General features: G+C 46.0%; 1 protein-coding gene across 1 annotated transcript in view; it reads right to left on the bottom strand.

Moving 5' to 3' along the window:
- Positions 1-12,885, bottom strand: part of trpm5 (transient receptor potential cation channel, subfamily M, member 5) — a 165,377-nt gene that overhangs the window by 107,854 nt on the left and 44,638 nt on the right. The window contains exon 7 of the mRNA XM_068045855.1: positions 7,616-7,680. Within this exon, the coding sequence (XP_067901956.1) occupies positions 7,616-7,680 (65 nt within the window). The remainder of the gene's footprint in view (positions 1-7,615; positions 7,681-12,885) is intronic.

The raw sequence follows: 12,885 nt of genomic DNA, 5'->3' as shown, positions 1-12,885 counted from the left end.
ATCCTGTCTTGGAACTATATCGCCGTTCCTTCACTGTCACTGGGTCAAAATCCTACACCCAAGGACTGCAGCATTTCAAAAAGGCAACTCATCACCAGCTTCTCAAGGGCAATTAGGGATGTGCAATAAATGTTGGCCTAGCCAATGACACCCACATCCCACGAATTAATAAAAAAAAGAGACGGACCACAAACCCTTGGCTTCCTTACTGGAAGAGAAGGAAATTGCAAGGATGCCTCTGAGAATTCACAGATTCCGATTAAGGTTGATGAGATATACCTATGAGATGGTATATGTTCAGGGGAAGATGCAAACTTCTGCAGATGTATTATCGAGAGCAAATGTTGACCATCCTACACAACAGGGTGCTAATTTTGTCGAAGAGATAGAATCGTATTCACAGTACACAGCGTCGCAATGGCCGGCAAGTACACAGAAACTTCAAGAAATTCATCACGCTAAAAAGTCACAGGAACGTCTTAGTGAGAAAGTAATAAAAAATTTCTTCAAATTCAGGAGATACTTCATAATCATAGACGATTTGCTGGTGTATAATGACAGGTTAGTTACATAGGATGAATTTCGCTTTTCACTGCTTTGTTAATCTGTATTAAATCCACACAGATACGAAGAGTACCATTTGGTTTCCGAACTGGAACCATAGCCGAACACCACTCTGTTGATTTTGTGACAGGAGAAATAACTCCCATTCTGGTCATCTCTTCCAGCTAATTTTGTACTTGGTTCATCAATGGCATTTTTTTTATCCATCCATGGGATGTGGGCGACGCTGGTGAAGCCAACACTTATTGCCCATCCCTAATTGCCTTTGACAAGGTGATGGTGAGCTTGAACCGCTGCAGTCCATGTGGTGTAGGTACAACCAGAGTGCTGTTAGAAAGGGAGCTCCAGAAGTTTGACCCAGCGACAGTGAAGGAATGGCAATTTAGTTCCAAGTCAGGATGGTGTGTGTCTTGGAGGGGAACTTGCAGGTGCTCCCATGCAACTGCTGCCCTTGTCCTTCTAGGTGGTAGAGGTCGTGGGTTTGAAAGGTTCTGTTGAAGGAGCCTTGGTGCGTTGCTGCAGTAAATCTTGTCGATGGTACACACAGCTGCCACTGTCTCTCGGTGGTGGAGTAAGTGAACGTTGAAGGTTGTGGATGGGGTGCCAATCAAGTGGGCTGCTTTGTCCTGGATGGTGTCGAGCTTCTTGAGTGTTGTTGGAGCTGCACCCATCCAGGAAAGTGGTGCGTATTCAATCACACTCCTGACTTGTGCCTTGTAGATGGTGGACAGGCTTTGGGGAGTCAGGAGGTAAGTTACTTGCTGCAGGATTCCTAGCCTGTGACCTGCTCTTGTAGCCACAGAATTACATGGCTACTCCAGTTCAGTTTCTGGTCAGTGGTAACCCCCAGGATGTTGATAGTGGGGGATTCAGCGATCATAATGCCCTTGAATGTCAAGGGGAGATGGTTAGATTCTCTCTTGTTTGAGATAGTCATTGCCTGGCACTTGTGTGGCCGAATGTTACTTGCCACTTATCAGCCCAAGCCTGGATATTGTCCAGGTCTTGCTGCATTTCTACATGGACTGCTTCAGTACCTGAGGAGTCACGAATGCTGCTGAACATTGTGCAATCATCAGCGAACATCCCCACTTCTGACCTTATGATTGAAGGAAAGTCACTGATGAAGCAGCTCAAGATGGTTGGGCCTAGGACACTACCCTGAGGAACTCCTGCAGTGATGTCCTGGAGCTGAGATAATTGACCTCTGCTGGTGGTGGATGGGGTGATGATCAAGTGGAATGCTTTGTCCTGGATGGTGTCGAGCTTCTTGAGTGTTGCTGGAGCTGTACTACTTCAGGAAAATAGAGTGTATTCCATCACACTTCTGACAATGCCTGTCCACCATCTACAAGGCACAAGTCAGGAGTATGATAGAATACTCTCCACTTGTTTGGATGGGTACAGCTCCAACAACACTCAAGAAACATGACACCATCCAAGACAAAGCAGCCCACTTGACTGGCACCCCATCTACCACTTTCAACATTCACTCCCTCCACCACCGATGCAGCAGGTATGCCATCTACAGGATGCACTGCAGCAACTCACCAAGACTCGTTCGACAGAACCTTTCAAACCCGCAACCTCTACCACCTAGAAGGACAAGGGCAGCAGATGCATGGGAACACCACCATCTGCAAGTTCCCCTCCAAGCTACACACCATCCTGACTTGGAACTATATTGCCATTCCTTCACTGTTGCTGGGACAAACTCCTGGAACTCTCTTCCTAACAGCATTGTAGGTGTACTTGGATCCCAAGCACTGCAGCGGTTCAAGAAGGCAGCTCACCATCACCTTCTCAAGGGCAATTAGGGGTGGGCAATAAATGCTGGCCGAGCCACCGATGCCCTTGAACAAATAAATGAAAAGACTTGTACTTTGAAGATGGTGGACAGGCTTTGGGGAGTCATGAGGTGCGTTACTCACTGCAGAATTCCCAGCCACTGACCTGCTCTTGCAGTCACAATATTTATGCACCCACACTGTTTGGGATCTTCTTCTCACTGCTGCTCTCTCATACGTTTAAGTCTTCAGAAGAAGGAATTTTCCTCCACACAAGATCAGATGGCAGGTTGTTCAACCTTGCCCATCTTAGAGCGAAGACCAAAGTACGGAAAGTCCTCATCACGGAACTCCTCTTTGCTGACGATGCTGCATTAACATCTCACACTGAAGAGTGTCTGCAGAGACTCATTGACAGGATTGCGGCTGCCCGCAACGAATTTGGCCTAACCGTCCATTTCAAGAAAACGAACATCATGGGACAGGACATCAGAAATGCTCCATCCATCAATATCGGCGACTACACTCTGGAAGTGGTTCAAGAGTTCATCTACCTGGCTTCAACCATCACCAGCAACCTGTCTCTCGATGCAGAAATCAACAAGAGCATGGGAAAGGTGTCCGCTGCTATGTCCAGACGGGCCAAGAGGGTGTGGGAAAATGGTGCACTGACATGGAACACAAAAGTCTGAGTGTTTCAAGCCTGTGCCCTCAGTACCTTACTCTACGGCAGCGAGGCCTGGACAACATATGTCAGCCAAGAGCGACATCTCAACGCATTCCATCTTCGTTGTCTCCGGAGAATCCTTGGCATCAGGTGGCAGGACCGTATCTCCAACGCAGAAATCCTCGAGACAGCCAACATCCCCAGCATGTATGCCCTACTGAGCCAGCAGAGCTTGAGATGGCTTGGCCATGTGAGCAGCATGGAAAATGGCAGGATTCCCAAGGATGTATTATAGATTCCCAAGGATGTATTGTACAGCGAGCTCGTCACTGGTATCAGACCCACCAGCCGTCCATGTCTCCGCTTTAAAGACATTTGCAAATGCAACATGAAGTCTTGCGACATTGACCACTAGTCGTGGGAGCCAGTTGCCAGCGATTGCCAGAGCTGGCAGACAGCTATGAAGGCAGGGCTGAAGAGAGGCGAGTCGAAGAGACTCAGCAGTTAGCAGGAATAGAGAACAGCAGTGTAAGGACAGAGCCAACTGTGTAACAGCCCTGACAACCAATTTTACCTGCAGTGCCTGTGGAAGAGTCTGTCACTCTAGAATTGGCCTTTATAGCCACTCCAGGCGCTGCTCCACAAACCACTGACCACCTCTAGGCGCTTACCCATTGTGTCTCGAGACAAGGAGGCCAAAAGGAAGGAAGGAAAGTAAAAAGTCCAGTTAAGTTTCTGGTCAATGGTAACGACCAGGATGTTGATGGTGGGGGATTCAGCAATGGTAATGCCATTGAATATCAAGTGGAGATGACTAGATTTTCTCTTGTTCACGCACGAGTCTTAATAATGAGCATAAGCACGCTAATCACCTGTGGGGTATTGACATATCAGCTTGATGCTGCCTTCACTGAATATCCACCCAGGTAGGTGCAGTACTCTTTAAACAGATGAAAGTTTAGGATAGATACAGATAGAACTTGAAAGAGTGATCAACATTTGGAACGGTCTTCCAGTAGAGCAGAAGTAGGCCATTCAGCCCCTCAAGCTTGTTCTGCCATTTAATTAGATCATGACTGATCTGTATCTTGATGCCATCTCCTTGCCTTGGTTCCTTAACTTTTAATACCCTTACCTAACAAAAATCTATGTCAGTTTTAAAATTTTCAATTGATTTAGCCTCAGCAGCTTTATGGGAGAAAGAGTTCCAGATTTCCACTGCCCTTTGTGTGAAGAAGTGCTTCCTTACATCATTCCTGAGCAGCCTAGCCCTAAGTTTAAGGTTTTTGCCCTTTGTTCGGACTCCCTCCACTAGAGGAAATAGTTTCCTTCAATCGACCCGATCGATTGACCCTTTAATCATCTTAAAGACCACAACTGGACCACCCTTCATCTTCTATATTCAAAGGAATGCAAGCCTAGACTATGTAACCTGGCCTCATAATTTAACCCTTTCAGCCAGGTAGACTAATGGAGGTTAACACTTTAAATAGTTCAAGAATTAGTTAGATGATGTGTGTGTGCAGGTGTGTGTGTGCGGTGGAGTGGAGGGGCAGTGCAGGGGTGGGAGGGTGTGAGGTGGGGAGAGAGAGGTTAGGACGTATACTCTAGATGGACAAGCTAAAAAAAAAGGGCCAAATGGCCTCCATCATATTGAGTCACTGGATAGTAATCAGTTGCAGGAAGACTGGTGATTCTTCCCTCAATAGCACAGGGACACTGAGGTCCATAGTAGAGCTGTTACTGCCCCAGCTGAGATAACTTCCCTCAGCACAAACCCAGGATTTATAGTGTAATTCTATTAAAGGGCTCACTGATCTTCCAGTTTCCAATTCTGATGAAAGGATGACATTCCAGAAAAGTTAATGTATGCTGACTCTCATTTAGGGAGAGAGCAATTCTCAGGTGGTGCAGGCATCCTGGACGCCCAGCTGGCAAGATAAAGGTTGCTAACCTCCTGGGGGTGATTTTCGCCAACTATTTTAGGCACTAAAGTACCTCCCAGGTGACCAAGATGGGGTCATAAGTTGTAACACCTGTTTATCCACATTTATTGCAAGCCGCCATCTTGGTAAAGGAGTTGAAACCTGCACTAGGAACAACTGCCTAGAGGCTCGTTATCAGATGATTGCCACTTAAAATGCCGGTTAGCATTCATTAAAAAAGAGACTTGCATTTATATAGCACCTTTCATGACCACTGGATATCTCAAAGCACTGTGCAGCCAATTAAGTACTTTTGAAGTGTAGCCACTGTTGTAATGTAGGAAACGTGACAGCCAATTTGCGTACAACAAGCTCTCACAGACAGCAATACAATAATGACCAGATCATCTGCTTTTTTGTGAGTGATAAATATTGGCCAGGACATAGGGATAACTCCCCTAACTCTTCTTCGAAATAATGCCATGGGATCTTTTACAGCCACCTGAGAGGGCAAACGGGCCTTGGTCTAATGTTTCATCCCAAAGAAACTGCATGACATTTTGGTGGCTAGCACTTCAACTAATGCGCTCTCCTAACAGCAATCAGCTGTTTGGGAGTAAACACAGTGTTGATATAGATATCAAGCACTACTTAAAGAGATACTCACTATTTCATATTCACTTGCTACTAGAGCTGTGAAGAAGACATCTGAAATACATCAGGAGACTTTCTGGAACACTTGCTCAAGACTTCACGACCACTCGAGCAACATTTATTCCAAAAACTCTCGAAGGACATCACCTAAAACAAGTAAGTGCTGTGCTACTTGACCTTATCGGACACCTAATAAGAGTCACCAGGAAAAAGGGAGTACAAAATCATGGGCATCTTGCTGGGGGTCACCTTCGGTCTGGACAAGGAATGGGAAGAGGCAGACAAGCACCAGCTGCTACAGGAGAGAGGGGTACGAGGGCGAGGAGAGTGAGATGGTGTCCTTTCCCCTGCAGGTACAGGACATCACTGTTCCTCTGAACCTCCTCCACCAGGGCCTCCAGTGAAGCAGACAAGAACCTATGCATCCTTTCACTCAGTCCCTGAGCCATCTGCAATGTGCCACTGTGACAGCCAGAGCACTCCACACCTTCAGTGGAAGTGGATGTGAGGAGCCCATATGCACTGCTCAAGGAAAATTGCATCTAATCAGCACTTGACTGCTAAACCTGCAGTTTTCTGGTTTAGCATCTCCAGGCAAGTTCAAATTATGATAATCAGCAACTAGAACCAAAATTGTGTGCTAAATCCAGACAGTGAAAACAGGTGTTTCATTAGCACTGCACCTAGTTAATACCTGTTTTCAGTCTTTGGCTAAAATAAGCCCCTTTATGTCTGATACCAGTTCCTTAGCCCTGATGCCACTCGCAGGCAATTAGGTCTCTATCTGGCTCAATGGGCTGAATTTTCACCTGAAGAGCAGGAAACAGGAGCCAGAACTGTTTTCAGGTCCCGAAACAGTGACCTGGAATTTTGACCGGCGCGCCTCGTTAATTGGCATGGAGACATGTTCCCTATCCAATTAAAGGTGGTGAGCAGGGTCTCAAAGCTGGAGGGTCAGTCAGAGGCCTTCCAGCTTCAGAGGAGCACCCAGTTCCAGTAAAAGGTAAGTAACTGAGAGGGTGCTTCAACAAGATGGTGTCCTTTCTGCCACTTTTCAAAAACTTTAATTTAAAAATACAAAAAGTATCCAGGCCACCACTTGGGGGGGCGGGGGCAGGAAACTCCTCTACAGGGAAGCCTTTGGCTGTATGTCCACACAGGTAGGGAGGACTTGTAGGCCTGCCTGGAGCACTGGCATCCTAGCCTGCCACTGGGTGTCTGCCTCCAGGCTGTAAACCTGTCCCCTGTTGCGTCAGGAAACTGGAGGTTGAATGAAAAATCCCATTTGGCCTCCTTAATCCCTGCTTAACAATGCTCTTAATGAGCCTAATTGCCTGCCCACCTTCTTGGGAAAGGCGGCCTTCCTGGGCCCCAAACCCATATTGGCCAAAATGGCTGGTTGGGGGTCAGGAGGGGGGTTTGGGAAGCCAGCACGCTGGCCGGCCCCATAAGTTTTGGGCCCCTTCTGCCTACATTCCCGACGTCAGCTGGGCCCAAAAATTCAGCCCAGTATGTCACTCGCCTTGCCAGTGTTGGGATAGGGAACGGTTCAGTGTTTTGAGATCCATAAATGGAATAAAGTGTAAAGTCCTTTGCTTTGAAGCACTTTCTCTTTCAGTATGACTCCCCTTTAATATATTATTGTTGTTCCATGTCAAGCATTTTACCCAGAACAACACCATGGTGGTGATCGTGATGGTTATACAAGGCGACAGCTCTTTAAGGTTAACTGTCCTGAGATTATTTCCCCATTGGACAAGTGGCCTATCCCAATGTATGTAGAGGATTAACATGCCACAAGACCATTAACATTGCAGTGCAGGTGATAACATTGTAAACTCATGGCATCCAAATTACATCATGGCCAAACTGGTGGCTTGAATTGTTTGCGGTGCTCTTAAAAAGAATTTAAAGAAAGCTGTTCTTTGTGCCATTCCCTTGGCAAAAGTGTTAAAATGTTTGTGTGTTATGCCGCCCAATATTCTGTACACCAACAAGTCAAGGAAGAAGGTTGTTACCTGCAACAATTCTGGATGACCATGTACAAGAACACAGAGCACAGGAATTTCAATACTGCCTGTTCCTGCAAAAGACAAAAACAGAGTTTAAAGCACACTGTATGAGTCTCAATGCTGTGCTTTCATTGAGAGGTAGGTCATTTATAAAAGACTAAACAAATAACTTCAAAACGATTAATAACAATCCCCTTTAGGTAATAATAACTGCACCCTTCCATCCAATACTTGGAAAGAAAAGGGTCCACTTTTTTACATCTTGGTTGACACAGCTTTGAAGGTTGTGTAACAATTGAAAGGTCTGTTAATGTTACTTTTTTAATGCAATTTGTCTTTGCATGATGACTGGATAAGAATATTGTCATTGACTGCTCAGATTAATGTCTTCACTCTGCCTATGGTTGGAATCCTGTCTGGAAGGAGTTTTTGCTTGCTTTGACTGAGCTTCTAGTGGACGCAGGTCCACACAACTGCCCAGCATTTGTCCTAATCTGCCAGTAAATTGACAGAGGCCACAAGGATGGTCAGTGAAAGAAACTGAAATACTATTTTAGTCTGAGTTGAACTTGATGCAAGAACACTTTTCAGGCACCAGAGGCTAGATTTCCGAGTTGGTTTAACGTCTCATCTGAAAGACAGCAGCTCTGACAGTGCAGCAATTCCTCAGCCTAAATTATATGCTCTGGAGTTGGATTTACAGTCATAGAATCATTTACAGCATAAAAGGAGGCCATTCGGCCCATAGAGTCCATGCCGGCTCTCCAGTCAGTCCTACTACCCGGCTTGATCTCCATAGCCCTGCAAGTTTATTTCCTTCAAGTGCTCATCCAATTTCTTTTTGAAGTCCTTGATTGTCTCTGCTTCTACCACCCTTGTGGGCAGGAAGTCCAGGTCATTATCCAGGTGCATAAAAAAGTTCCAAGTCATTCATATACAGCAAAAAATGCAGTGGTCTGAGTACTGACCCTTGGGGAACACCACTGTCTACCATCCTCTAGTCTGAAAAACAACCATTTACCACAACTCACTATCTTCTGTCCTTAAGCCAATTTTTTTTTATCCAATTGGACACTGACCCTTCTATTCAATGAGTGTCAGTTTTGTCAATCAGTCTTTTATGTGGTACTTTATCAAATGCTTTCTTAAAATACATTTAGACAACATCCACCCCATTCCCTTCATCAACATCCTCTGTTACTTCATCAAAAAATTCAATTAGATTAGTCAAGTATGATTTGTCTTTTACAAATCCATTCTGGCTCTCATTATTTAACTCAAACCTCTCCAAGTGCCTGTTGATTTTTTTTCTCCCCCTGATTATTGTTTCTAAAACCCACCACTGATGTTAAACTACTGACCTATAGTTGCTAGGACTGCACTTACACTCTTGGACATCCTATGTCCTATGTTCTTTCTTGAATAAGGTGTCACACGACCTTTGACTCAGACGAGAGAGCTACCACTGAGCCACAGCTGACACTGACTTACAAATGAAAATCGGGCACATTCTATAAGATGTCGCAAATCTGTAACACTAGTTTTATGCCAGGCGGAAAGCTGAAAATCTACCCTCAAGATGCAAGCGTGAGAAAAACGTTCCATTCCACAGTATTTGATATCCCTCTAATTTAAAAACATAAAATTCTGGAAATACTCAGCAGGTCTGGCAGCAACTATAGAGAAAGAAACAGATTTAACGGGCGGAATTTTACACTGGGCCAGAAGCCCCGCCCACCAGCCAAAAAGTCGGGGGCAAGGCCGCCTCCGCCAGGCCTGGGAAGACAGGCCGGGATTTTTTGCTGCCCAGTCCCTTAATTAGCCTTGGGCGGGACTTCCACCTCCTTGAGACAGGAAGTCCCGCCTAATGGAGCAGCAGTGCCACTAGGAGCGAGGACCACTGCTGGGACTACACCCAGCCATCGGGGGCAAGAGAAAGCACAGCCCCAGAAAGAAAATATGTTTTTAGGCCTCGCCGGGGACAATCGGCTAGGCCCTGGCGAGGCAAGGGGGGGTTGTTTAGCGTGGTGTGGGCATGAGTGTTGTGCATTGGGGGCGGTTGGGGCTTCGGGAGTGGCCCTCCGTGGGACACATGAGGGTCCCCCCACCCACAGGCCACAAGAAGGCTGCCTGGTTTTACCAGGCGGGGTTCTTGGAGCCTTTTCTGTCCAACTGCCAAGGGTGAAATACCTGCGGCGGCGGGAGGAAGCCCCTAAGTGGCAGTTAATTGACCACTTAAGAGCCTTGATTGGCCAGGGGCAGGCGGGCTGTTTCTTGCTGCCGCCATAAAATTATGGCCAACGTTTTAGATCTGTGACCTTTCCTTTTGAAGACATATTGGAAGTGCTATTATGGAAGATTGCATCGTCCAAACAGATGGAGACGGAGAAACTGGGAGAATGGAATAGAGTCATTACAGGAAGTGGGAACCAGGGTATGAGGAAGCGTAGTCAAGGTAGCTATGAGAGTTGGTGGGCTTTTAGTGAATATTGGTTGATAGCCTATCCTCAGAAATGGAGACAAAGAAGTCGAGGAAGGGAAGGGAAGAGTCGGAAATGGACCATGTGAAAGTTAAAGAAGGGTGAAACTTGGAAGCAAAGTTGATAGAACTATAGAAAAATTATGGCACAGAAGGAGGCCAATCAGCCCATTGTGTCTGCGCTGGACAAAAAATTTAGTGGCCTAATCTAATCCCACCTTCCAGCACTTGGTCCATAGCCTTCAGGTAACAGCTCTTCAGGTGCAGGTCCAGGTACCTTTTAAATGAGTTGAGGGTTTCTGCCTCTACCACAATTCCTGGCAGTGAATTCCAGACACCCACCACCCTCTGGGGGAAAATGTTTTTCCTCATGTCCCCTCTAATCCTTCTACCAATCACCTTAAATCTGTGCCCCCTGGTAATTGACCTCTCTGCTAGGGGAAATAGGTCCTTTCTGTCTACTCTATCTATGCCCTTCATAACTTTATACGCCTCAATTAAGTCACTCCCCCTCAGCCTCCTCTGTTCTAAGGAAAACAACCCTAGCTGATCCAATCTTTCCTCATAGCTGCAACATTCAAGCCCTGGCAACATTCTTGTAAATCTCCTCTGTACTCTCTCCAGAGCAATTATATCCTTCCTGTAATGTGGCAACTAGAATTGTATGCAATACTCTAGTTGTGGCCTAACCAGCATTTTATACAATTCCAGAATTACATCCCTGCTTTTGTATTCTATACGTTGGCCAATAATGGAAAGCATTCCATATGCCTTCTTCACCACTCTATGTAACTGTCCTGCCACCTTCAGGGACCTGTGGACATGCACTCCAAGGTCTCTCACTTTTTCTACCCCTCTCAATATCCTCCTGTTTATTGTGTGTTCCCTCACTTTGTTTGCCCTCCCCAAATGCATTACCCCACGCTTCTCTGAAATTTTCCAGTTCAGGGCGAGAGCAGGAAAACAGCACTGATACAGTCATCAATGTACCAGAAGAGAGGCGAGGGAGGAGCCCAAATAGGACCGGAACAAAGAATGTTCCACATATCCCATAAAAGGTAGGCATAGCTAGGCCCTATGTGGGTACCCATAGCAACACCTTTTATTTGAATGATGTGAGTGATGTTGAAGGAGAAGTTGTTCAACGGAAGAACAAGTTCAGCCAGGCGGAGGAGGGTGGTGGTGGATGGGGACTGGTTGGGCTTCTGTTCAAGGAAGAAGCGGAGAGCTCTCAGACCATCCGGGGGGAGATGGAAGTGTAGAGAAATTGGACGTCCATGGTAAAAAGGAGATGGTTAGGGCCAGCAAACTGGAAGCTGTTAAAGTGATGGAGGACATTGGAAGAGTCACAGATGTAGTTGGGAAGAGGTCAGACACGAGGACAAAAAAAGTAGAGATAGGAAGAAATCAGTTCAGTGGGGCAGGAGCAGGCTGAAATGATGCATCTATCAGGGCAGTGCTGTTTGTGAATTTTGGGAAGGAGGTCGAAGTGGGCTGTTTGGGATTTGGGGACTATGAGTTTGAAGACCATGGAGAGAAGATCTCCGGAGATGAGGTCAGTGACAGTCCTAGAAACTATGGCTTGATGTTCAGCGGTGGGGTCATGGTCTGGAGGAGGTAGGAGGAAGTTTGAGAGAGTTAGCTTTTGGCCTCTGTTAGGTAGGGGTTGGTATGCCAGACAACCATAGCACCACCCTTGTCAACAAATTTGATGACAATGTTAGGGTTGGGGAGCAGAGACATTAAGTCACACTGGCAGTTCTCAATGAAAAGATCTAGGGAGGGTAAGAGGCCAGGGGGAGGGTTCCAGGTGGAGAGAGAATACTGGAGACCGGTAAAAGGGTCCGCTGTTCAGGAAGAAGATTCTTAGCCAAACAAGTGGGTGTGGATGTAAAGACGATGGAAAAAGAGCTCCACATCGTGCCGAGCTCAAAATTAATTGAGGTGGGTGTTACAACCAACCACTCCAATCAAAGCCCCCAATCAAAATACACAATCCTGATTGTGGTGGGAGAAACACACTGTTAATTCAATCCTGTCCCTCCACAGATTGCCTAAAATAACATTTTAAACTTTCCAAATTAAAGAAAGACCCAGCCAAATTGTACCATTGATTAACCCCTGAATGAGGCTAACCAAACCAGGTGTTTTTAGTTTTAGTTTGAGTTTTAGAGATACAGCACTGAAACAGGCCCTTCGGCCCACCGAGTCTGTGCCGACCATCAACCACCCATTTATACTAATCCTACACTAATTCCATATTCCTACCACATCCCCACATTTCCCTACCACCTACCTATACTAGGAACAATTGCTAATGGCCAATTTACCTATCAACCTGCAAGTCTTTGGCATGTGGGAGGAAACCGGAGCACCCGGAGGAAACCCACGCAGACACAGGGAGAACTTGCAAACTCCACACAGGCAGTACCCAGAATTGAACCCGGGTCGCTGGAGCTGTGAGGCTGCGGTGCTAACCACTGCGCCACTGTGTCTTTAAATCAACAAATTAACTGTTTAATTAAAAATTCATATCGAAGATATAAACAACATTTAAAATAGAAAAAATTAGAGTCCTTGCAAATTTACAGCCCAATGTTGTTTCAAGTCCTCACAGCTGTCCAGCGGGGGAAAAAGGTTCTTCCACAGTAGAAGAGCCCATAGTCTAATTCCAGCAGTAAGTGATGCTTTCTTCTCCAACGATGGATTTCAACAATTAACAACTTGCAAACACTTTCAATAGAATCAATTTGACTTTAGAGTTTTTGGGGGATAATGGACTGTCACAGTCTAACTC

The sequence above is a fragment of the Heterodontus francisci genome, chromosome 14 (genome assembly GCF_036365525.1).
Source record: "Heterodontus francisci isolate sHetFra1 chromosome 14, sHetFra1.hap1, whole genome shotgun sequence".
Taxonomy (NCBI): domain Eukaryota; kingdom Metazoa; phylum Chordata; class Chondrichthyes; order Heterodontiformes; family Heterodontidae; genus Heterodontus; species Heterodontus francisci.
This window is presented reverse-complemented; position numbering and strand designations above follow the sequence as displayed.